Source organism: Corapipo altera, unplaced genomic scaffold, assembly GCF_003945725.1.
Source record: "Corapipo altera isolate COAL_440 unplaced genomic scaffold, ASM394572v1 1, whole genome shotgun sequence".
Lineage (NCBI taxonomy): Eukaryota > Metazoa > Chordata > Aves > Passeriformes > Pipridae > Corapipo > Corapipo altera.
The window spans coordinates 37,542,694-37,567,598 of NW_020884873.1; the positions used below are offsets into that span (position 1 = coordinate 37,542,694).

General features: G+C 37.5%; 1 protein-coding gene across 1 annotated transcript in view; it reads left to right on the plus strand.

Annotated features, from left to right (window-relative positions):
* NELL2 (neural EGFL like 2) overlaps nucleotides 1–22,679 on the plus strand; it is a 147,800-nt gene extending 125,121 nt beyond the window's left edge. The window contains exons 16-20 of the mRNA XM_027658873.1: nucleotides 6,627–6,767; nucleotides 15,577–15,770; nucleotides 16,768–16,944; nucleotides 19,043–19,267; nucleotides 21,872–22,679. Coding sequence (XP_027514674.1) covers nucleotides 6,627–6,767; nucleotides 15,577–15,770; nucleotides 16,768–16,944; nucleotides 19,043–19,267; nucleotides 21,872–21,922 — 788 coding nt within the window. The 3' untranslated portion in view covers nucleotides 21,923–22,679. The remainder of the gene's footprint in view (nucleotides 1–6,626; nucleotides 6,768–15,576; nucleotides 15,771–16,767; nucleotides 16,945–19,042; nucleotides 19,268–21,871) is intronic.
* Nucleotides 22,680–24,905: the final 2,226 nt, after the last annotated feature.

Below are 24,905 nucleotides of genomic sequence, written 5' to 3' on the forward strand. Positions count from 1 at the left end.
CTTTGCTGTGCCTCACAGGCCACCTGTAATCTTGCCCTTCATGATTTAAACTTGTAACTGAATAAAATTTTGGTATGATATTGGAGTTAAAATCAAGGATATTTTATAATTTAATGAGGACTTTGAAGTAAGAACCCATACAGTGAAAAACATGTCCTAGTACTCCAAATATGATATCATATCTTTAAAGAGTTACTGGAAGCTGAACAAATCAGAGTGAAGATTGTGAACAAAATCAGGGTCTTTTTGACCAAGGAAGGAAGTTCTTTTTGTAGTCAACAGCAGTGTTAGAAAAAAAGAAGCCGATCAAACTTTACAAAATAGATTTAAAAATCATCCCAAGCAACTTTGGTTTTCTGAATTATGTCAGTATTCTCAGCTTCTACATTCTTGGGGGTTTTATTCCTCTGTGTGATATTTATGTGCATGTGGTATATGGGAATGTAGTGGGATGGAAATCCCAAAAGCTGATATTTTGTTTTAACAACAAGATAGCTCCAGTATATTAAAATAGTTTCAAGCTCTTGTATTTCTCCTCTGAGATCTATTTCTTGCATAAGATTTCCAATCAAAGGTCTGATTGGTCTTCTCAAGTATCATCATGTTAGAAATCTGTTGTCACATGAAAACCAAGACAACTACTTTTCAGTTCTTAAGTGCAAGAGATGTGACTGTAGAACTTGCAGTAGAGATAATGAACCGTTTTCAAAGCTATTCCAGAAAACTGAGTTACGATAGCAAATACTTTATACAGTACAGTGATCTTTCATTTTGTCCTACTGAATAAGGCCTTTTCCTCCTTGCGTAAATATTTACTAAACTTAGATAATTCAGACATCATCTTAATCCTAGTGGATATTCTGTTAACTGAGCATAAGTCTGAATAGCTGAAACATGGTCTTTTATATCCAAGTCAGACATAATATCCTTGAAAATGTGTTGACATGTGCAAAGACGTATCAGAGTCTGACTGTTCCAAATGTACCTATAAAAAAAATATTGAAGATTTATCTTTTTAAACAGCTGCATAGTCTCCTAAGCCATTTCTTCAGTGATCTGTTTCTGAAATTATTTTTCTTTCAGTTGTTTTCACTTTATTTATGCTGACTGTGGGGGCTGGGATGTGGGTGTCTCTGGATGTTAGCATTAGGCTGCAAAGGCTGTTGCCTTTGAAATGAGATCTCAAATTTAGCCTGAGTCAGTAGTGAATGAACATTAAGGAAGATGTTGATTGCTTATTAATCTTTATAATTATATCTAGTGATAAAACCCAATTAGCACTGGGACAGATTACTGCAATTGGGAGTCTCTATTAACTGACGGTCTTAGCTAAGTACCATATATTATACTGTTGCAGAAAAACTTCGGTGTGGAGATAACTAAATTCTAATTATCCACAGCTACCAATCTTTGGTGTTGACTTCTTGACAAGCAAGAAGAACTTTGGTTGTATTGACCTGGATAAAGCAGTTAATGAAAGAAAAGGTTTTTGGACTATATTGTGTTTTCTGTCTCTGTAAGTTTGTGCTTGATGGTGGCAAGCAGGCTTTTCTAAGAGGAAGATTTGGTGATTAATATGCGAGTCTTGAAGCGAGTAATGTAAAGTGTTGGAAACTTCACTCCTTCCCCTACCACAGTTCTTTGTTGAGTGCAGCTTGACCGCATTAGAGAGCTTAGTCCTATGCTGAATGAAAGAGCACTGCTATCTTTCAAATTGGCAATTTTATGCCACTTTCAATCTTCAAAAGGTCTTATTATACAGAAATTCTCTAATAATATTCATCAGACAGCTAGTTTTCCTCTTTTCTTACTGTATCAGTGGATAATTTGCTAATGATATTATTTTACTCTTCAGGGAGCAGAGTTTTCTCAGTGTTCCCAAAAGAAGAGGGTATACTAGCTAAAACTGTTGCCACAGTTCAGGAAATTAGTGATTCTGAGGTATAAGGAAGGTGATTTGGGAGAGCAAAATTTTTTCCTGTAAAGGGGAGCTAAGCACATACAGTTCTTACTTTCGAAATGTCTCTGACTGTGTGTCTGCTTTATCAGAGTGGGACCTCTGCAAAAAAACCAGTCAATTTTGAGTTGAAAAATCAGTAACAAAATATGGAAATAAGCAGGCTGACTTAAGTTTAAGACAAATGCACAGAAGAAGATCTGGGTATTTGAAAACCATATCACGTGCAGCATTAGTATGTAGTATTCAGTTACCCTGTTTTGAGGCAATAGTGTATGTGCAGCCTTGCCATGAGTGTGTGTATGAATTACGTAGGGTAGAGAGAGTTCACATGTTCCTGGTGTTTTGTGGGCTCACCAGTCTCACAGGTGTGTGTGTGTTCTCCAGCCACAGTGTTTCAAGAGCCAGAATCACATATCTTCTGCTGTGCAAATGCCATAGGGTGAAAGCACAGCCAGAGCAGGTGGTGCTGTGGTACAGCTGTGTAGCTACTCTCCAGTTTGAGATGAAGATTACTTCCAGTGATTTCTGTTCCAAACCTGGCCACTTGCATCACTGGGGTGGCAGATTTGCTATGTGCAATTGTGCTCTTTATTTGAATAAAAAAGAGAAAAATAGAGAAAAGCATTACCTCCATGAAAGTCAGTGGGAGTTCTGCTATTAGTTGGAACAGAACCAGGATGAGACCATTTGCTCTGGCCCATCACACATAATATACACCTTCATTTTACTTCCTGTGGAAGACGGAGACATTTCCCTTTTTTATTATTTATTTATTTGAATTTTTATCCCCTCTCTCTTCCACCCTTCTTTATATCCAGTTAAAGAACAGAACTTGCATATTCAGTATAAGGTATTTATTTTGTTCTGCTTAAAAATGTCATTATCTGCTATTGAAAAACATACATTCTTCCTTTTCCTGTACTTAAACATTTTATTTAATTTTTTTTCGTACTTGAAAATATAAAGCCTTTTGGTAACTTCCTTCTATAAAGTAATATTTCATTTCTCATGCCTTTCTAGTACAGCATCAAACAGGACTTCATTAGTGCTGTTAATGTTAAATATAACCCACTGATATACCATAGCCACTGGCCAAGCAAAACTTCAATCAGTTTTTCTTCTCTTGTCACCTCACACCTCTGACTGAGCAGCTACAAGATGATTCATCATAGAAGGTTTCATGATAGGACAGAGGAAAATTATTTCTGTCTGCTTTTCCCATACTAATAAGATAATTTCAGTTATAGATACTTTTACAACACTTCCTGAGCCATGCTATGCCCATTTGAAAATAGAAATCCTTTTATCCAAATGTCAAGAAAATTTTCCATGAAATAAGTGCTATGGCTCTACAAGACAAATTTCTGCTGTATTTTCTTGTTTAACAGAGTTGCGACAGTCATATTTTGTCCCGTGACAGAACACATCTTTACTAGAATTTATGATCAGCATTAGCTCAGAGAATTAGAACAAAATTCTGTGCATAAGAAACATCTATATTCTGAAACTCACTGGCATGTGCTTAAGATATCGTTTGACTAAAAAGTTAGTAGTGAGGAGAATTCTTTTGGATTTCTTTTCTTTGCTGCAAACTCCTATAAGGAGTAATGGATTATTCAGCATCAATGCAGCAATGGTTCCAATAAAATGGGAAGCAATCTGTAGGGAATAAGACATTTCTTCAAGATCTGCAGCGTGCTTCCATGCATGCTTGTGATGGTAGGCTTTCTTGCATAACTCCACTCAACTTTGCATGCAGCCATAACAAAAACAGAGAATGTATTTCTGTGTTTATTGACATCTGTAAAAGTATTTCATCCCAAGTAATATTTCTTGTGATACAGGTTTTTCAGCTAGTTTGCGAATAAATACAAAAAAGCTGCTTTTGTTTTCAGTTTACCAATACTGATGTGACATTCTCAATTTGTTTTTCCTGAATAATCGGTGAGTTCATCAGAATGCATTCTGTTTGTGCCTGTGATACTGCACATACAATTTTAAGATCCACGTTCACATATAAATTGTTCCAAAGAGAGGAACACAGGTTTTCTTTAATTCACATCTATTACTTTGACCTAAATAACACACTTTTCTCCAGCTCATCAACAATAAATACATTCCACTTTCCCAAAGAAGAAATATATGCCATCCAGTGTCTTAATGCATGTTATTAAGTAGCCAGGATGAAGATTGAGTCTTAACAACAGCTCTTCTCTTTTAGACTCTGAGTTTGTTGGTTCTCTGAGGCTTGTAGCTCTGTACAACCCCAACAAGTTATCTTGTACTGACCAGGTGATCCCAAGCATTTAGCACCGTCACTTCTGTTCTGCCAGGCAAGCTGTCTGCCAGGCAGCATATTCCCAGTGGTAAGGGAACTTCTAGACAGCAGTCCTTTCTTCTTTTCCTTTCCTTTTTCTTAAGTACTCTGTGAGTTTGTGAGCGAATAGTAGTAGGTAAGACACAGACTGCAAGCCAACCTTTTCTCACTACTGTAACATAATTTTCATTGATCTTCCTCTGATCTCTCAAACATCTCTGAGGTCCCACTGGCTCCTGGCTGCTCACAAGAAAAAGGCCAGAGTTTATACTGATTTAGAAAGAAACATGCTGAGCAGTGGAAGATTGTAAAGGTTTGGCATTTCTCAGTTCTGCAGCAGGACTGCTTAGATGATTATCTTGGAATTCCTAGTGGAGTTGAAAATTCTATTTTAAACCAATAGAGACTTATGACTTAATTCGTGGTGCACAAAGCAAGCAAAATATATTCTTGCTGCAATATTCCAGCAGGAGTACTGGTAATTTTCATAATCATAAATACTGATAATGTACATCAGGCATGCCTGGTTACAGAGAGACTGTTGATAGTAAATCAGACTGGGACACCATAGTGAAAATTTTTAATGAAATTTTATCATGTATCTGTGAAGCTTTTAAAAACCAATATGCTCATGATATAGTTGTACAATTATTCCAAAGAAATTCCAAAGAAATGTTATTTGGCTTGTAAGTAAAATACTCAGAGCACATCCCACCTACACCCTGGCATGCATAAGGAAAACACAACTCAAAAGCAAATGTCGGTGACTGTGCTATACCTTGTAGTTTATGCAGGTGTCCCCCACATACGAATAATTTTATTTTCTTCAAATGTGGAACAGAATGTTTTAGATGAATGAGGAAGTCCTGCGTTTTTTTAAAGTTTGTGTTTGAATAGATTTCATAAAAGACTAGATAATGTCTTTATCAATGTGCACATTATTATCCACAGAAAAGAGATTTGTTACCTTATTGCAGCTCACGATTTATTTTCTTAGCCAGTTTACACTTTCTCCTATGAAAATAACAGATGACATAAATGGGAAGCAACAGAGGCTGTGGACAGAATTTTGACATATTTCACATATATCTCAGTGGTCATATCACACCTCTCCTTCATATGTGCATCCCAGAGGATATTAGGTAAACTGCTGAGGTACTTTAGCACTTTGAGTCTTAATTTGTTACTTTAGTTCTTAGTTTTAAAGATTCAACCTTTAAAGAAATGTTGAATCCTTGCTTTGGCCAGAGTGGCCAGTACATTGAGGGTTTATTCATTGTTCAAACTCATGGTGGAGGGAGATTAAAGCTTTTTTGTTTCTGAAGGCAGTTTGCACATGGTATGTCTCTCTTTGTGCCAGTTCTATAGGCACCTCTCAGTCAGCTTAATACTCTAGCTACAGTATAAAACACAATGATAAGGCAATGAATCTGATAGGGAACAACTCATTTTTATCCCTGTTAGACTCCATACTCCTGGTATTCCCTAGCTGTTAACAGCACTCATACTCTGGCACTTATTCTTTAGTACCTGTGTACCTGAAAGCACTGGAAATGAATATGTCACAGAGTTCTCTACATCTTTGCTAAGTACATGAGTTCAGGTGTCTTTAGGACATACTTTGATGGATTTTGGGTCTAGTGGGTGCATAAAAAATACATTCTATGCTAAATTTTTATTATAAAGTTTAGTCAGTGAAAGTTGATCTTTTAAGATACACACATCCCAAAGGAATTTTCAGGAGAGGGAGAATGTATTGTGTTCCATCCTCATGGTTAAAGCATTTGTTTGGAAACCCAGCTGTTTTCTTTGATGGTGGAAGAGAAGTCTGCAGTCAGTTATGCTGAGAGTCAGAGGTTTTGGTTCAAGTTAACAGGAACTCCACAAGATAGGGAAACCCCACTAACTAAAATTGGTGTTACCCAAGAGCATAAGCAAGGACCAGAGTGAGTATTTAATGTTTTGGTATGCCCTTATTAAAAATCTTTATCAGGCAGCCTGCACTACTCAAAGGGTTAACATCTTATTATCTTAACTGGGACCTAAGTCCTTTCTTCAAATTGTGGACAATTTACACAGATGTAAAATTACCTGTCATGTGTTGTGACAATAAGAGTTGTTAATATGTCAACAGTAAATTGGGATTAGCAGAACTTCCACTGCTTTTAGGCCCAAAGCCATTAGCCACGTCCTTTTATGGAAAGGATTCAAAACTTCACTGCAAGTAATTCTGCAAATTCAAGTGTTACTAATGGAAATACTTCTGTGAAACCCAGAAATACAGAGACATTGTTCTTTCATGAATGAATATTGCAATATGTGTGAATTTTCTTCTATTTTGTTGTTTAGATATTGATGAATGCTCAGATGGCTTTGTTCAGTGTGACAGCCGTGCTAACTGCATTAACCTGCCTGGTTGGTACCACTGTGAATGCAGAGATGGCTACCATGACAATGGGATGTTTTCGCCAAGTGGAGAATCCTGTGAAGGTTAGTGTCTAAAAAACATGGACTAGTGTTATGGCTCAAATTACAGAAATGTCTAGTGTCTCAGATTGTACTGGTCAAGTATGGTCTTGCACACTGCATCAGTGAAAGTTACACCTTGACCCAAAACAACTGTAGTCTAAATAAGCATCATCAACAAAGGCAAAAGAATATAAAGTATGAATATTCTTATGCAGTGAAACATTAGTGGCCATTTCTGTGATCCATTAAAATAATATGTAAAGTCAGACATGGTGATTAAAATGCAGTTTCTCTGGCTCTACATCTGCTTCTGTGCATGTCCCTTGCATAAGTGATTTCCCATGGGCTGATAGCATGCACTGTAATCTGTCACTCCACAGTAATCTGTTTATATGTCACATTCTTTGTATGTAAAAATAGGCCTCAATCCAGACCTCAGTTCCTCCACTTTGTTCTTTGTACACTGAAATAGTCTGTGATAAAAACATTTCCCATTGCAAAAAATGATTATGCATCCCTGAGACCCTTGGTTACTACTGTAGTGCTTCTCCTGTGCAGAGGCTAACTGCTTGTAGAAAGCTGCAGTTTGAAGAACTACATTACAAACTGGGAAGCTCACTGGACTTAGGGCTGGGACAAGATATAGGGGACAAGAGAGTGACACGAGCACAAAGAGGTGGGAAGGTTTTCTTGTTTATGAATGATGTTAGAGGGAACAGCAGGTTAATTAGAACACAGTTATTTTCAGATGCAAATATCTTGGTATGGAATGTTATTCAGCTCTTAAAATATTTCATGCTGCTGCTCTTAAATAACAGAACGAACCAGTCTGGTTATGCCATGGACTACTTAGGGCAAAATTATGACCCTTTCTCCTATCTGTCTTTGAGTGCTGAAATATTCCGTGCTCACAGTGTAATCTTTCTTATTGCTGTTTAAACTCACATTGGTGGGCTGCCTCTGTCCCAAAGGGAAGCAATTGAATTAATTTCACTAAGGCAGACACACAGACCGTTTTCCAGGAGTGAGAATGACCTTTTCGGTATGCCCATCATCAATACTTTATTTCAACACATTTTCACCACAGCTGAAACCCTGTAATCCCAGGAGGAATCAGCAATTTGAGTCAACCACTGCTTTCATAAATCGAGCTTACTTTTTCAAGAACTAACTAAATGTCAGTGTTAGCTGTCCAGGTGTTAGGACAGGAAGGCACAAAGAAGAACTTGTGTTCCTTCTGATTATAACATTGCACTTCTGTCACTCCTGGCACAGGTAATAAATACTTCAGCCAGGCATTTATGGAAATATTCTCAATATCCCAAGTTTTATCTTCAGTGTCAACATAACGCTTGTCTCATGGGTTGAAGATAGTGCCTTGGCACATGCTGTTTCAAGAGATATACATAATACAAAATTGCTGTTAAGATGTGAGCAAACAAGTAACAATTAAGCTGCAATTTCCAAGCAAATGAAAAGCCAAGGGAAAAGAAATATGGGGATCGCTACATGTATACGGAAATGGCAATTATTAGAATGTTTTGACCTTTTCTACAAAGCACCAGCAGCTCTTTGTTAAACATAACCAGAGGATAACAAGTAATTAGAGATAAATCAGAGATGTCAGGAAACTATCTTCATTACCGATAACCCTAGTCACTAACAGTGGAACACTTTCAGTTTGATTGATTGCGGCTCCAAATATTGGAATGCTTAGCAACTTGAGATCATAGAATTATAGAATGACTTCAGTTGGAAGGGACCTTAGAGATCATCTAGTTCCAACCCTCCTGCTGTGGGCAGGGACACCGTCCACTAGACCAGGTTGTTCAGGGCCCCATCCAGCCTGGCCTTGGTTGCGAAGAAAGTTAGATATTTGATTAGTCTTATTACATCACTTCTTGTTGTATTGAAGCCTGTGGTATGTTGTCTCAAATAAAAATAAAACCTAAAATGTATGAAGAGACAGCCTAAAATCTATTATGATATGGAAAGTTGAACTTGCAGTAGCGCAACACAGTGATGCAGAAGCATTTATCTTCTCTGCTGTCAGATCTTTCCACTGCAAGAAATTTCCCTGCTGGGTTTAAAGACCAAAGAAAATGGTTTTCTTTTGTCACTTCTTCAGTAACCCCTAGTTAGATGTGATTAGATTGAGCTGTTGGTGGATAATCTTTTAGATAGTCACTTTAATGGGGCAGCAGTTTCCAGGCCATACTAATCTCAAATTTCAAATCTCAGTCTTCCAATTCTTACCTTCAACTGTGTCCAGGACCAGCATCCTCTGAAACTTTCTGGCTCGTGCAAGTGCTTCAGCTTGCAAGAGCTGTAGAAGGAACAGTGCAAACTACTTCAAAGTAGTGTTTTATATAAAGTGCATAATAGCCTTGATTTTGACTCATCTTTTCTAAGTTTTAGTTGTGTTGAAGAAAGTTCTTTGTTTTAGTGCAGAAAACTTGTAAAAGCCAAGGAAGTGTGGATTTAAATATTTTCTTTCTTGATTGTTCTACATGGTATGCCTCAAATCTGGACATGTGCTGATAGTACTGCAGAGAGCATTTTGGTGGTCAGTGTAATCAGCTCCTTGTTTCCTTCAGCAAAGCCTCTGATTTTAAAAATTCATGTGGAAACACTTCTATTAAAATCACACAGGTACATTTCCTTAAAAACCTTATTTTAATAGGATACCAAAACTGCACCTAACTGTTTTGCAGGAAATGTCCTTTTAGGACATCGTACTAAATATTTCTAGCTAGACATGGGCTCCTTGGTAGCATTAGACTTTTTCAGGGCTTGATAATGAAATAATAGTTGCTGAATTGCCTATATTACACATATATTGACCTTGGCTACTGCTGCTTCTTTGGCAAAACTCCGAATATTGAGTATTTTGACTAATGTACTTGGACGCAGAAATTCATAATCACATTTTATTTTATCTACAGGCAAAGGAAGACCTAGAGATTCCTTTGCTAATGGTTCTGATTCACATTATACTCCTGGGCAGACCTATGGTGTCTTTAACAATTACCAAGAGAAATTATGGGAAATGCAGCTGTAGGGCTTCAACCTCTTACCAGCACTTATTTTTTTTCCCTTGGAAATAAAATTATGTTATGCATCATTGTATTTCCAGAAAAGTGAAATGTCAGCCATATAGATTTGAGAACTGTATGTCTTTGGGATGTTTTAAATTTTATATATATGTAAATGTAGCATTCAGCATGGTATATTAACTGGTATCTTCCTCTTTGCCCCCTGACAGCTTTTCTTTATTGTTTCTTTAAATAGTCTTATTGGTGCTCTGAAGGTTGTCTCTCATGTACTATTTTTTAAAGAGAACTGGGCTAAAAGAGTAGATATTGCATCCTCAGGCTTCATTGCAGTAAAAAAACTGGAACAACTGAGAGCAAAATCCTAAAATAAGAAAGTTTGGGCCCTGTTAATGTTTGCCCTGGAGTTCTGTGTAACACCCTGATTCCTCTGAATTTGTCCTCTGCAATGTCTAAAAGCTTCCAAAATCAGTTGAAGAGAGAAACTGTATTGGTTTGTACCAGAGGAGTGCAGGTTATACCTCAGCAGTTGTTGGACATTTTGCATACATCCACATTCGAAGAATAGCTCACCTAATTAAGGCAGCCCATTAGGACTAACCAAGAGTATCTGTCAGGTACCAGCTGTTGTTTATATAGAATATGAGGTCAACATATCTTCACTCTCAGCAGGTACCACATTCTTTAAATGAGACAGGTGCAAATGAAAGGATTGGAAAGATCATTCCAGAATGCCCGATTCATGAAAGGATCTTTTTTGGTTGTAAGGGTTTATCTATGTGAACTCACAGTTTGGGTTTTTTGTTCTGAAATATCTTACGTTTTTCTTCTGCCATCCTGATTCCAGAATTAGAATGATTTCCTTCTCTGTGTGACAGAGCAGCCTGCCTGACAACACAGGAGCTGGGTCTCTACTTGAACACTATGTTCCACAGTTAAGGATATTGAGGGATGGAAGCATATTACAAGCCTCAGTATGCTCCCCAGCCTTAATGAATGGGCAAAGTCCAAAACGGTCACTCCAGCATCCATGTCTCTGGATCTGCATGGCAGAGGAATTCCTAGCTGTCAGGATGTCTCCGTTTATCTCACAGTTCATTCAGGATTTTAATTAGTACATGAAATTTCTTGTAGCTGGAAAACCACTGTCAGTTTGGAGTCCTACACTTAGGTTTAACAGAACCTTTCTTATTGATAGCACTTAAGGGAGACAGGAAATAAAGAATCACTACTCTTCAGCAGGAAATCTTACTAGCATTCACAAAGCTCCATTAAAATCCTTTTGCTTTTATTCATGATCATAAAAGGTCAGCAAATAAAGTGACTTCTTTCTTTCCCATCCATCCCAAATAGAGCTGTAGGCATTAAGGCTTCATTACTAAATTTGGAAACCTAACTTAAGCATCACCAAACAGAAGGCAGATGACCTCTTTTATTTCATGGCACGTAGTTCCTTTAAGAGCATGTGTTATGCAAGGGAGGTCATGAAGGTTTTGAATAAAAGTATTACACTATATGAAATGTATTCCCTCTTTAAAGTGTTTTTAATTAGTATAGTATACATTTACTCTGAATCCATGATATGGTATCTTTAAACAATCTTCTTTCTATCTGAAAATGTTATCTTTTTAGTCACTAGTTTTAATTCATATTTAAAACTTCATTATTTTAACATAATACTGTCTTTGAATCTAAGCACTACCACAGAGATATTTTTTTTTATAGCCTTTTAAATTCCTTGAAGGATATTGAACTTGCACACATTGGTCACTGTTCGTCACCAATTGAGCAAGTTTGAGCTGGCTCCCTGCCAAAATCTCCAATGCTCAGTGAAAGCCTGCTTCCCAGAGAGGGAAGAAAAAAACCGAACAGCCAAATCTGTAGCAAAATATATACATTTTACATGTAAAACAGATATATACAGTGAGAATACTATATACATATAACCCCAGAAACCCCAAATAGCTTCCTAAAAGGGAAGAGGGGAAGGGAGAAGGGAAAAAGGATAAAAAAAGAATGCAAAGGGACAGAAACAAAACAGGTATGCACAATCTAAAAACCCGGTAACCAGCAAAATAAAGAACTGGCAAAATCTCACCACTTCCCTTGAGAGAAGCAGGACAGCTGAATGCGGCCCAGCGCTCTCCCCTCGCGCGTGGCGGATAACAGCAGTCACTGCAGGCCTCAGCTCCAGATAAGCCAGACCGAGACAGGGACCCACCGTTCTCGAACCTCGCCGGAAAGGAAGAGAGCGAGCTCTCTCATCTACGCCTTATTTATACCTCAGGTTACGCAAAGGAATAGCATGGAATAATTCCTTGGTCACTTTCCTAGTTCCTTCCTGGTTAAAAGCTGGTCTCCAGGAAGGCCTAGGGTGAAAACTATCACACCAATGCAGAGTAGTTGCTCAGTAGAGACATTCCAAGTCTAAGCCTGCTCACTGCTCAGGGCCAAGTCAAACAGTGCTTTCTCTTTTTGGGATTCTTTGACTATCTGTTCCAAGAATCAGTCAGTAAATCTGTTAAATACCGCCTTGGGTCACAACCTGGTGGAACAATTAAAATGCCCATTTTTATGGAGATTTCTGCCTCTGCAGTCTCACAAATATTGCAAATGGAGTTTAGTAATTCCAAGTACTGTCACCATATTGTATGGCTTTAGGCCAGTATTTTTCCTGTGTAGACATGAAATTATTTGTGATACAATTAACTCCTAGCTTTCTGTAACACAGAATATATCACTACTTCTTCCCCCATGGTACTCCTTTGTTGTTGCAATGTTAAGTTGTCCCAAGAGATGATGGTAAGAAATGAAAAATCCTTCAAAATGCGCCAGATAAAAGCTGCTGTAATTTTTAGTGTAGGTTACATAAAAAAGAACTTATTTAGCATTAGATAACTACTTCCATTTCATTTCTGGGGGTTTTTTTGAGGCAAACCTCCAAGTCCTTTGAGACCTAATGTTTTAATGTCATAACATTCAAGCTGCTTGGCTCCTAAGCAATGTGTTGTAAATTGCCTGAAATGAATTATTTGTTTGGGGTTTTTTTTTGTTTGACTGGTTTGATTTTTGTTTGGGTTTTTTGTTGTAGTTTTTTGGTTTGGTTTTGGTTTGGTTTTGAAACAATATGGGAGCAATAATAATATGACTCTGTGGCTAGATATACTGGAAATATTCAACCTGTAATCCTACGTCTTCCGTTTTCAGATACAAAAGATGGAGGGGCCAGTGTACCTTGTCCATAGCTGGTTATGACTGTAAACCAAACTGTCAGTAACATAATTCACCATCCATTAAAACTCCAAAGTAAAAAAACTGAACAAAGTTTTGCTTGGTGTGGATGATTTGTGTGCAAGTTCTTGCTGATAATGCTTGAAGTTTGATGTGGATGAATTATGCAAATGAGAGTTTCATGCATGAAAAGTTGGTGTTTGTCTTGCTGCATCATAAACACACTGCTGTTTCTGATTAGGTTAGAATCAATATGTAAATAGCTCCTGCTGTGACTAGGGATATTTAAATTGCCCTATCCAGAACACTTATTTTCATGAATCAAACTACTGAAAAAAACAAAGTTGAGATTTTTCATAAGTTCTCAGTGCCAGATAAGCTCAGCTTGATGCCAGAGTCAATGATAACCTCCATTATTTTCAGTTACTTTTACTGTGTTGAAAAACAAACCTCAGAAGTCTTTTTCTCATGGGAAAATTGTGAAATACACTTATACATAAGTGCCAAATGCAGACTTAATGTTTATAAAGTCAGCATTTTTTTTTTAAAGGAAACTCTTCTTATTTACATGATATCTGAACTTTGTCCACTTATCTCATTAAATATGGCTGCTTTCTGTTAAGTGTCCAGGTTCTTGAGAAGTATCGTTATTCATTTATGACACTAGCTGTGTGAAAGCTTTGTACAAAACAGTGTTCTAAAGAAATGAACACAAGTTTCAGAAAGTAATTTATTAAAAAATACTTTAATGATAAAGAGAATCTTGCTGTTAATCTGAATCATTATATTATATAGAATTAGTTTCTGTTCTCTTTCTTGCATAACCTAAAAACAGTTAGACTGAGTATGCAGAGATCCTAATTTTAAATTGCAAGAATATATTACTTGCAGGATGAATTTGGCTATACAATTCTTTTTCACCTCTTAGTGTGGCAGTGAGTGTCATATTTAGTATATGCATTGTATGAAAAGTTATTTTCTTTTATCAGACTTAAATTTGTTGTCTTCCAGTTCCATTCACTGTCCCTTGTCTTGCATGTTAGGCAATATGGAGAAAAAAAAGCTGTCAACATATCTTCTCTGGAGTATTCTTTTTTTTTTTTGTTATGTTCTTTTAGAGATGGGCAATTCATTTCTTTTCAGTTTTTCTCAAATGACATTTTCCTCATTCCTCCCATAAACCCTAGTCATTTTGCAGTTTTTTAAAGATGGTGCCACTGTAATTGCACACAATATTTGAAAGAAACCCACAATGCTCCTTATTTGTACAATGGGATTCTAATAATTTCCCTGCTGTTTTTCATTCCAATTCATATTCATGTTAGCAACTTGTTTACTTTTTTTTTTTTCTGCAGCCACACTTGGAATTGAAATGATAATGGAGTTATTTTGCTTTAAACTGAATGTGCTTGAGGTGAATTGGAGGTTTCATTTCCATTGTTGAACCCAAAGCTGAGTGTTTTATTAGGTTTTTATGCTGATGGTGAAAGATACATGCATGACCGTATTGCTTATTTTGTCTCATATTCCTCTGTTGGACATTTAATTATAACAATACTTTTTAATAATTAAGAACTTGGACCATACTGTTGTGAAATTGTATTTAGAGTTGAACTCAGTGGATTGGTATTTACAGTCACTACTGTAGTTCTAATCTTTACTCTGTTTTCCACTTTCTACTGCATATATCTGTTTACTTCATGACCTTCTGAACCTTTTTTCCCAGATAATTTTTCTCCATTTGGACAGCTGGAAAAAGCTAAATAAAGACTATTCGAGTAGAAGGTAGTTTGTGCTGCTAGTTGGCTCTTGCAAAATAATTGTGTGTACCTTGATGAAATAGATCTTTGAAGGTACTCTTGAATTCTTTGAGATATGATTGATTTGAAGTAATTTATTTTTATTCACTGGAGACACGATTTTTTTTCTTTATTTTCTATTCTAGACACAAGAGCTATAGGTATCACTGCAACTTGAATAATTAAAGTATTCTAGTTTTCGCACTGATAAATTATGCAACTTTAAGTATGGTCTCTAATAAATGATGCAACTTAAAACGTGGTGTACTTGCTTAAATGAGCTTACAGGTCAGATGTCACCTTTCACATTAACTTCTCAGCAAGTGAGCTCAAATGTGCTAGACAGAACACAGAACTAGCAAAAGGTTTTGAAAACAGGATTCTGAAGCTGTCCTTGTTTCACTGAACATGTCTTATGAATGGTTGCCACAAACTAAAGCTCTTCAGGGAGCAGAGAATTATATTTTTTTGCATACTTCTTGTGATTTCTTCATTCTATCTACCTTACTCACTAGCATTCACTTAGAAAGATGTGTAGGAAAACTCACAATATCACGTTTTAAAAGCTGATGTGACTTGTAAAATATTTTTTGTGAACTTGTAAGTTATTTCTCCCCATTCTGATGAAGTACAAATTAATTTTCAGCTGAAGGCTTTAATGGCTAAGAATCATTTATATTGACTGCCACGAGAACATTTTTGTTAATTGAATGTGGTCTAAGAGCATTGCATGGCATGTTTTTGCAGATATTGATGAATGTGGAACTGGAAGGCATAGCTGTGCCAATGACACTGTTTGCTTTAACTTGGATGGTGGGTATGACTGTCGATGTCCCCATGGCAAGAACTGCACAGGAGACTGTATCCATGAAGAAAAAATCAAGCACAATGGTCAGATTTGGGTGCTGGAGAATGACAGATGCTCTGTCTGCTCATGCCAGGTCAGTACAAGTGGAGTTAGCTGCTTCTGTGAGGTGATGATAGGGATGAAGGAAAGAGCATCATGATTCAAGTGAAATTCCTGGTATAGCTGCCTTCTCGGGTGCGTGTGTGGTGCTACAGAAAAATAAAATTGTATCTTACATAGGGTCTTGAGGAGAGCTTTTCTCTCTAACCTGCACAAGCAGAACATCCATGGGAAGTTTATTATATGATGCTGGGAGAAGGACAATAATACTGGTTTTTTGTTAGCAGAGATGCCACCTGTGTTTTCTTGGTGGGAGTAACAGCATTTTCTTGCAAAGAAACTGTCTAGATACATATTGGGTTTGGAGGCTGACACCGGTATCTCTAGCAGATGGCTATAAATAGAAGTAAGTTCTGTATCTGCAGAGTAATTCACCTTAACTTTTCAGCTGTTTGCTGTGGGAACTTTGGTCCCAAGCTAAATGCTGATGGAAAATGAAGGTCCAATACACTGGTAGCTGTGTCCTGAGCATTTCAGCAGCTGAACTTCCATTGATATGGGTTGAATTTCAGATCACCTATCATTTTCCTTACGTGAATAATTACAGAAGAGAGGGATTGATCCTCCTTGGTACCCTCTTCTAATCTGGTGTTCTATGATACTATGATACTCTATAGTCTGAAGTTTAAACAAGATTCATCCAGCCTTCATATGAGAATGACAAATTTAGTGCAGTCTCTTAAAATTTGACCCTTGGGAAAGACATCCTTGGGTTTCACCACCTTAGAGGAGAGCTGCCTAAAGATTGATTGTATGAAGGATGTATATAAGGCAACAGGGGAACTTTATGGTAGTTGATGAGTGTGTATTGGGGTTTCTAGCTTGGTTTGAATTGTATTTTGACAAAGATACCGTGAAAAAACTTTTGAGCTACTGTCTTAGAATCATGGCAAAAAATCAAGTTTTGGCCCAAGTATGGCTGGAGTTGTGCAAATTTCCACCATCACTGTATGTCTGTCTTCTAAAAACAGAATGGATACGTGATGTGCCGGCGAATGGTCTGTGACTGCCAAAATCCCACCGTTGACCTCTTTTGCTGTCCTGAATGTGACCCGAGGCTCAGCAGTCAGTGTTTACATCAGAGTGGGGAGCTTTCCTATAACAGTGGTGACTCCTGGATACAGAATTGTCAGCAGTGCCGCTGTTTGGTAAGGCTTCTGATTACAGCAGCAGAGACAGGAGGGAAAAAGTATATGGGATGTTCTGATCTGTGAATAGTTTAATTTTCATGCATTAGCATTCATCCACTTAATTTCCCCTGGAGTACGTATATAATCAAAATGTGGTTTTTGTGGATTTTTGTCAGTATTGTCAAGTTCCTGTCAAAAATGCATTTTGACACAATACACATAATATAAATTATTTAATCATAAAGATTGTTTTAGCAAAGAGTGAAGGTCATTTGGATATGGCACCTGCACAGCAACATTAATGTGTTCATATTCAGAGACTGATGAAGCAGTATAAAGAAATTCTAAATATGTATTTATTATCCCATTTGATAATTTCAAGGATGCTGATAGACTAAAACTTGTTTTTTCATTCAGACATTTGGAGTAACAGAAAAATAATAAGACACTATATATTTTTCAAAACAGTGAAATGAGTTTTGAAAAAAACATCTATTAAAGCTTGTCATCCTTTTTCTGGGCATATATTCCATACAAACTGTTCTGCATAACGTTGCTCGGGAAGTTTCTATGACAGAAAAAATCCCAAGAAAAAAACAACTAGCTTTTGTCACAGGTTATCTGCAAATGTAAAGTCCATGTACTGGCTTTGTCTTGTCAGGGTATCATGAATAACAGCCGGAAACCAATTCTGTAGACTGCTTTCAGTGCTACCACTGCTAAAATCCAATTTAATAGATTCCCATGTGCTTCATTAAGTGTCTTAAAAATGAAACAAAACAACCTACAGTTTAGAATCTCAATAGATGTTTAGAATAGATGTTTCTTTTTTTTCAAAATTCTACTTCTGTAGCTAAAGCCTGCTTTCTTTCAGTGGTCATGGATTTTTTGGGGTGACAGTGTATTGTCTAGTCCTTGTACTGTTCATCACTGCAAAAAACCAGATTGAAGTGTCAAGAGAAGTGGCTGGTTTCAAAGGTTGCTTTCATTCTTACCACCATGTAGTTAAAGAAGAAGAAAATTGATCCGGATGAGAAGTTTGTAAAAGACTAACTTCACAATACTTTCTGCAACAAGAGGGGTAGATTTGGAGTCATGATGAGTATCTGAATTTTTTTTCAGCCTCTGCTCTGGGGATAGTGAACTCCTCATGCCCAAAGTCTTAGATACAGTTTTTTTGAATATCCTGATTTCCTAGGGCCATATGCTGTTCTCTTTGCCCCCCTTAAATCCAGACTACTCAATCTGTGCTCAAATTACTTGAATAACTTTGAGGTCAGAGATGGACCTGATACCTTAAAAAAATGTGCTTTAATGACTTCTGTGAAATCTTTTCTTTGACCAATAGATCTGCAGCTTTGGCCTTTGTCCAGAGTGAAGGGAAGTTGATTCCAGCTTCTAGTAACTGATGTGAATAATTAAACATCTTTAGATTTGTGATCAGGCATACAGTAATTTCACGTAAGGATATTCTGGCTCAACACAAATCTCTGCTTTGAGCTTTTCTTACCCTGGCTGTACTAAACCCACCATGCAGAAAGTGTGATTACACTTGGAAGTTCAGTTATTCTGATCACAATATTCTAAATGGATGGTAGGTGGGTAGAGGTCCTCTCACTGAAAACACACTGGTGTTCCCCATTACATTGGGCTGCTGGTAGCTTAACACCCTTAATCTAGCCAATGCGCTTGTAACCATGGCAAAAATAAATTTGAAGGTTTTCTATGGCAAACCAACAGTCTGAATAGAAGTGGAACTAGGTGAAACCGGAGATTTCAGAGCACTTTTGCGGTGGAGTCATGTTATAGCTTCTGTCACTTGCACGTGAGTCTCACAAGGACAGACCCATATCCTGTATTGCATAACTTGTGTGGAGAATTTTCAGCTGCAGTTAGATGCAGAGTGTTTGGAAGTAAGTTAATATACTTCTTGAATAGCATGCAGAAAAATGCACCTGACCTGCTGTGTCTCCCACAGTCAGTGTTCTCTGTGCTGAATTCAGAACAGGACCAGATGGGAAAAATCAGCCAGCTAGAAATATAGTGCTGATCCAGAGGAATGGGTCATGAAACAAAATAAGAGCTAATAATCACATTTTGTTCTCTCTGAAAACAGCAAGGAGAAGTTGACTGCTGGCCTCTGCCATGCCCAGAGGTGGACTGTGAATTCAGTGTCCTCCCTGAGAATGAGTGCTGCCCACGCTGTGTCACTGACCCCTGCCAAGCAGACACCATTCGCAATGACATTACTAAAACATGTCTGGATGAAACCAGTGTCATTCGCTTCACTGGATCTTCTTGGATTAAGCATGGCACAGAGTGCACCCTCTGCCAGTGCAAGGTAAAGTGTATAAAGATAAAGCTGAGATACTTCTTTCCTGTCTTGTTCTGTGGCACATCAATATTAATGCGCTGAGTCCGGTCAGTGAACAGTTGGTGTCTACACTTGTTTTAAAGCAGCAGAGATGACAGTAAAAGTATTCAGCTTAGTTAATTGTACTTTTGCATGTGCTAGAAGGATGATTTAATTGCTAGGAGGTCAGAAGCAGGAGAACAGCCCATGCTGCAAAGTGCTATGGACACAGTAGTGGTCTTTGCTTTTCCACAAGTATATTCAAGTTTGATCATAGAGCTCCAAGCTCCATGCTATCATGGAAACATGCAAGTATAGGTATGTAAGCCTAGACTTTGCACAAGAAACTTGTTCAGTGTGATACTGTAGTGTTATTGGAACTGATTGAATTGCTTTGGAGATTAAAAAGACTAGTTATATGGTTACATAGCTTTCATGCTTTAAAATTAATAGCATAATCAGCATGTTTAGAACATTTACCATTTTTATAGTCAAAGGACTTCATTGTCCAAGGAGAAAAATTAATGGTTATGGGCATATGTGACTTCTGGCATCTCTTTTTAAGGATACAAAAGAGAAGGAGCTTAAAATAAATGTTTCCATTCAGAGCAAGCCTATAAGGTAAATTTTGTTTTCAGCCATCCAACTGAAGAAGAACAATAGATGTTTCCACGGTAGCCAAGGAGAGAGAGACAGTAGGATTCATCTATATTTATTTAATTATTACTGAAATTCACAGTTTATTTTGGGTTTTATTCTATGTCCTTCCCAAGCAAGATGCCTCCCAGACTCTAATACATGGTACAATTAACTACTTTGAAAAGGTGCTCGTAAAACAATCTAACTTCAACACCTCCTTCTGTGAGAATTCTGTGTGATCAGGGAGCAGAAGCAGTCAAGTATCACTTTTGTCCTCCATTTAGCCTGATTCATACTATGTGCAATAGCAGCTGCTTGCCATCAAAGCGTAGTCCTTTCTCAAGGGCAGTGGTATGCACCAGGTAGGTGTCAGCATTTGTCTTGGTGGCAGAACAGGTCAGTGGTGAGAAGAAAATGCTATAATCTGACAGAATGGCTAATGGTTAGAAAGCCAGCTGCTGCCTGAAGGATGTTGAAACAGGCTTACACACAGAAACCTGTGCTTTTGGGGTCTGTAGCTGGTGGTATACTCCAGCTCCAATGCTAGAAGTTACTTTTTGCTTGGCCAAGTTGCTGAGGTTCTTTTGCATCTGTTTCCCCATCTGCAGAACCAATAATGGTGTGTGATTCTTTCCTAAATCACTTTTTAGATTCAGTGATAGGAAATGTGTTCTCATTGTACTGCTAATCAAGGGTAATGCAGAAGGCATGTATCAGTTCTGATGATGGCGACCTCTGTGCTGCTGCCATCTGCCCTTTTGTGTTAAGCAAAGACTGAACCCTAAGCAGTGACTAATTGGTATTCAGTGTAAACACATAAACAGACTAATAAAATACAGTGCTGCATTGTGAACATAGTTAAGATTAAAACAGATACTCTGCCAGACTCCATAGTTTTAATGACTCTGATGTGAATCTACGTAACAGTGAAGGTATACTACTTTGTCCCTAAGCAAACCAAATCTCAATCAATCTCTTTACAGAACAGTCTTAGTTTTGAAATACACTATCTGCTCATATTGCTGGCATTTTAATATTGCAGTTCTGCATGCAAGCAGCCTGCTCCTTCCAGATCAGGTTAATGGTGTGTCCAGTTTGTATAGTGCTCCTTCCCATTCATATTGTGTCACCCTACTTTTTTCTTGCAGAGCACTACATGGAAGGTCAAAGCTCCAGTCTAAGCCTCTCTAAGCAAGCTGTAGCAAAATAGGTTTACACAAATCCTTTAAGAATTCAGAAAACTGAGTATCAGCTAAAGTAGACTTAGCTACAAAAACATTTCTAATCACAAGTAAAGAAGGTGGAGAGTAGGACTGTAACCTCCAAAGTTTAGTCAGTTAAATGTACTTGGAGTAATTTATAAATAATACTCCATTTTTATTTGTATTGTAAGAATCAGACTTAAGAAAAGAAGTATTGGAGGTGCAGAAAATTATTTCTCCGGTACTTTAATGATGTCCACGGGCAATCTGTTCCCTTAATTGCTAATATTCTCAGAAGAATGTCTGGACTATCAGGAAAAAGTTTATGGATTAATGTTTGCTGGTGTTACAGCCAGGATGTATTGACTTGAAGCATTCAGGGCTAAATAAAGCTCAGAGTCACTTCTACTTGATCTGAATAAAACTCCCAAGTGCCCTATCTTGTTCAAAAGCTTTATGTACTTGAGCAGATCCCTGATACCTTTATGCTGGGAGCATTTCTTCCACTGATCCCAGCTTCTTTCAGTTTGACTGTTGTAGCTCTGGGACACAGACCATGGCAAACCAAGTAATTAGAGGAATCATAATAGCCTGTTCCCCTGGGCAACGTGATGACAATGTCATGGATCTGGTCCAAGTCTGTATATTCAAATCTGATGAGTGTTTGCAAACAGCTGAGATTGTTAAATTTACTTGTTTTGTACAAAATGCAAATTGTTTCAATTCTTCTTTCTGTTTTTCTATTCTTTAGAATGGCCACATCTGTTGCTCAGTGGATCCACAGTGCCTTCAGGAACTGTGACACCAACAACCATCTCTCACAAGCAGTTTCTGGTTAAAGAATTTTCCTTCACAGAAATAGACCTTTAGACCAAAAATTGTTCAAAATTAAAACTAAAACTAGGTTGGTTTTGTCTATCTGAAGTGCAGATATGTGATGAACTCAGTTACCTGAATCAGAGTGAAATCTTTGGGACTCAAGACAAGCTCAGATGTGTAAACCCTTGTTTGAGGTTAGGCCCAAATCTGCTGGCTATTTGTCTGTTTGGCATCCTTGTGCAGAATGTTTAGGTTAGTGTAAAGTGACACATTGTAATGCTGTACCTAATGATGTCAAGATCCAAAATCAACTAGGAGCTCTTACAGGGTCTTCTGAAGCTTTGAGAGTCCAACACTTGACCAGAATGCAGCAGTTTTACCTAATCATATTTGGAACTGCACAAATGTGTTTGATTGCTTACTGCAGAACTTAGCAGATGTTTGACTAAAAGGATGAAGCCTTCAGGAATAAAGAACCTAGCAGCTAAGATGTGATATGTACAGTATGTGCGCTGGAAAAAAAAAAAAGATAGAAGTTATTGTTAAAAAAAAAAGAACAAAAAAAAAAACCAACAAAAAAGAAAACCCGTGATGCACAGGCATGGCTTCTTAATGTTTTCTGATGGGAAAAGTCATCAATATTTCCTTGTTTTACTGCACTTACTATTATTTCTTGATTGACTTTGTTCAGTATAAGCTCGTTATTGTGCAAATTTAAATAAATATTTCTCTTACCTTAAGTTTCTGTTTGTTCCATCTTACCTTTTCAAGGATATAATTTTCATGTGTGCTGCTAATTCATCTCCTTTGCAAGCATTCCTGGGCATCTGGACAATACAGGTGACGTATTGCCTGTCTAGCTCCTCTACATATGGGAGCTTATGCCCAGCACAGGCTTATGCCTGTTATGTCTTATCTTTGTTAAGACGTGCATAAGCAAGTTCATGCATCTGAGTCATTACAGTGGATTGAACAGCAAATTCACGTACTTAAAGATCAGACCCTGTGTGCCAGCAGGATGTTGTCACCCACAGTCGGTACAGACCATTCACATGTGACTTACATCTGTTCAGATTTACAGGGGATCTTCTCCAAATTCCTCCTCTCTCCAGCTGCCATGGATTGGTTTGTTTTCTGTAAGCTCTGCAGCTGTTCTTATTGTTTGTGTGAAGTATCTTAATGCATGGGGATTACTTCAATATGCAAACCTGATTTTCACTAGTGTTCTTTTGGGGCAATAAATAAAAGAGGTTATGTGACCAAAGCTATGTTATTCTGAAAGAGAAATAAAAATAAAGCAATGCTTACAAATTACCTGAAAAGGCTGAATTTGTAAGGAATGCATCATGAACAGTGGAGGCAAAGAGGAGAGAAGAAAACTACCCAAGATAACAGCATTGTTTAAAAACTGCTTTAGTAGTCATGTTCTTTTCAAAGTGCGTTGCTGCTCTTCAGCATCTCCCTGACCAGTTCAGTAGGCTGCCATGCAACCTGGACAGGCCAAACTTCCATTAATATTACCCCTGTGTATTATTAAGTTACAAGGCAAGTCCATGTGTGTGGTTTTACAAAACAGAATAATTTCCTGCGAACAGATGCTTCTTCACAGTGTTTTACATACAGCAAAAGAGATGAAAGGAATCCCGTGACACCTCATGTATCTGGTAGATATTCCCTTGAACCCTAGTGTCTTCTGAGTACTGGATGTTTTTGAATTAGGGAATGCAAGAGATGTTAGGCCACTGAATGCAAATAATACAAACAAACCCAAGAAACTAAAAATTTAAAAAAAAAAAAATACAAAAAGAGCCAAATGGATAGTTTACATTTAACCATTAAAGTTACAAAGATTCTTAGACCAAGTAAACTCTTTTCTTCACCTATTCCATAAATAACAGGTATTCAAGGGGTTTTAGTGTTTTGTCACATTCCTGGCAAGCTGCAATCACAGTTTTTAAAGAAGAGAGTTAGCTCCCTGAAAAACAAGCTGCTTTCTCTACCATGTTTTCTTGCCCGCTAGTAATTGTCAGGAGGTCATGTTTTCCCCTCAGATGCTGAGACACATCTCCAGTGGATTTCAGCAGCAGCTAGATACCTGTTTCTGAGAGAAAGTTTAGCAGAAGTTGTTACCATTTAAGAACTGCACTGCAATTTCATTCGAGAATAGGTACAAGATAGACATAGAAAATGAATGAAGACCAGAGTTCTTTTTTTGAAAAGAGAAACAGAATCCTTGGGCTCTGGCAAAGGCTACAGAAAGCTCTAAGAAAAGCAGTGGAGCTGGTAGAGGCAGATATCTACAGAAGAGTTGTAAGCATTCCTATTTTGGGTCAGTGGATAGAAAAGTTATGGGTGAGACAAGTGTCTCTGCCCTAATCTGGTTCAGTGCATCCTCTGACATTGTTTTTAGACCTGTAACAAATGTGAGAACTGGAAGGAAAATTATGTCCAAATTTATTTTCTCAATCCTTTTTGAAAGGCAGAATAATACTGGTGTTTAATACCAGCTTTTAATAAAAACTAAAATGGTGTATAGATGGAAAACAAACACCATTTTTCTATTGTTACCTAGCCTGACCTGAGTGTTGGAGGATCTTTCTCCTATTGTAGGTTTGTAAAGCACAGTACACTAAAAGGCTAAAAAGCAAAAAATTGAGACATAAGGTAATAACCAAAACTTGAATCAAATCCTTGGAGAGACAACTCAGCGTTACATGTACGTAAAGAGCAGAAGTCATACTTCTGAACAAAGATGAAAGTCTCTGCTAAATAAAAAATGAGAATGGGTTCAGTGAATATTATCTAATTTATCAGTGTTCAAGGTTACTAATCAGTTAGGAGACACGTCGGTGACCCTCATTTTCATTCCCTTTCACCCCTTCTTCCCCATCTGCCTCCTGTTCAGCCAAGCCAGTAATTAGTAGCTCATGTTTTTAATTTTCCTTGAAAAGTAAATTTAAATATTA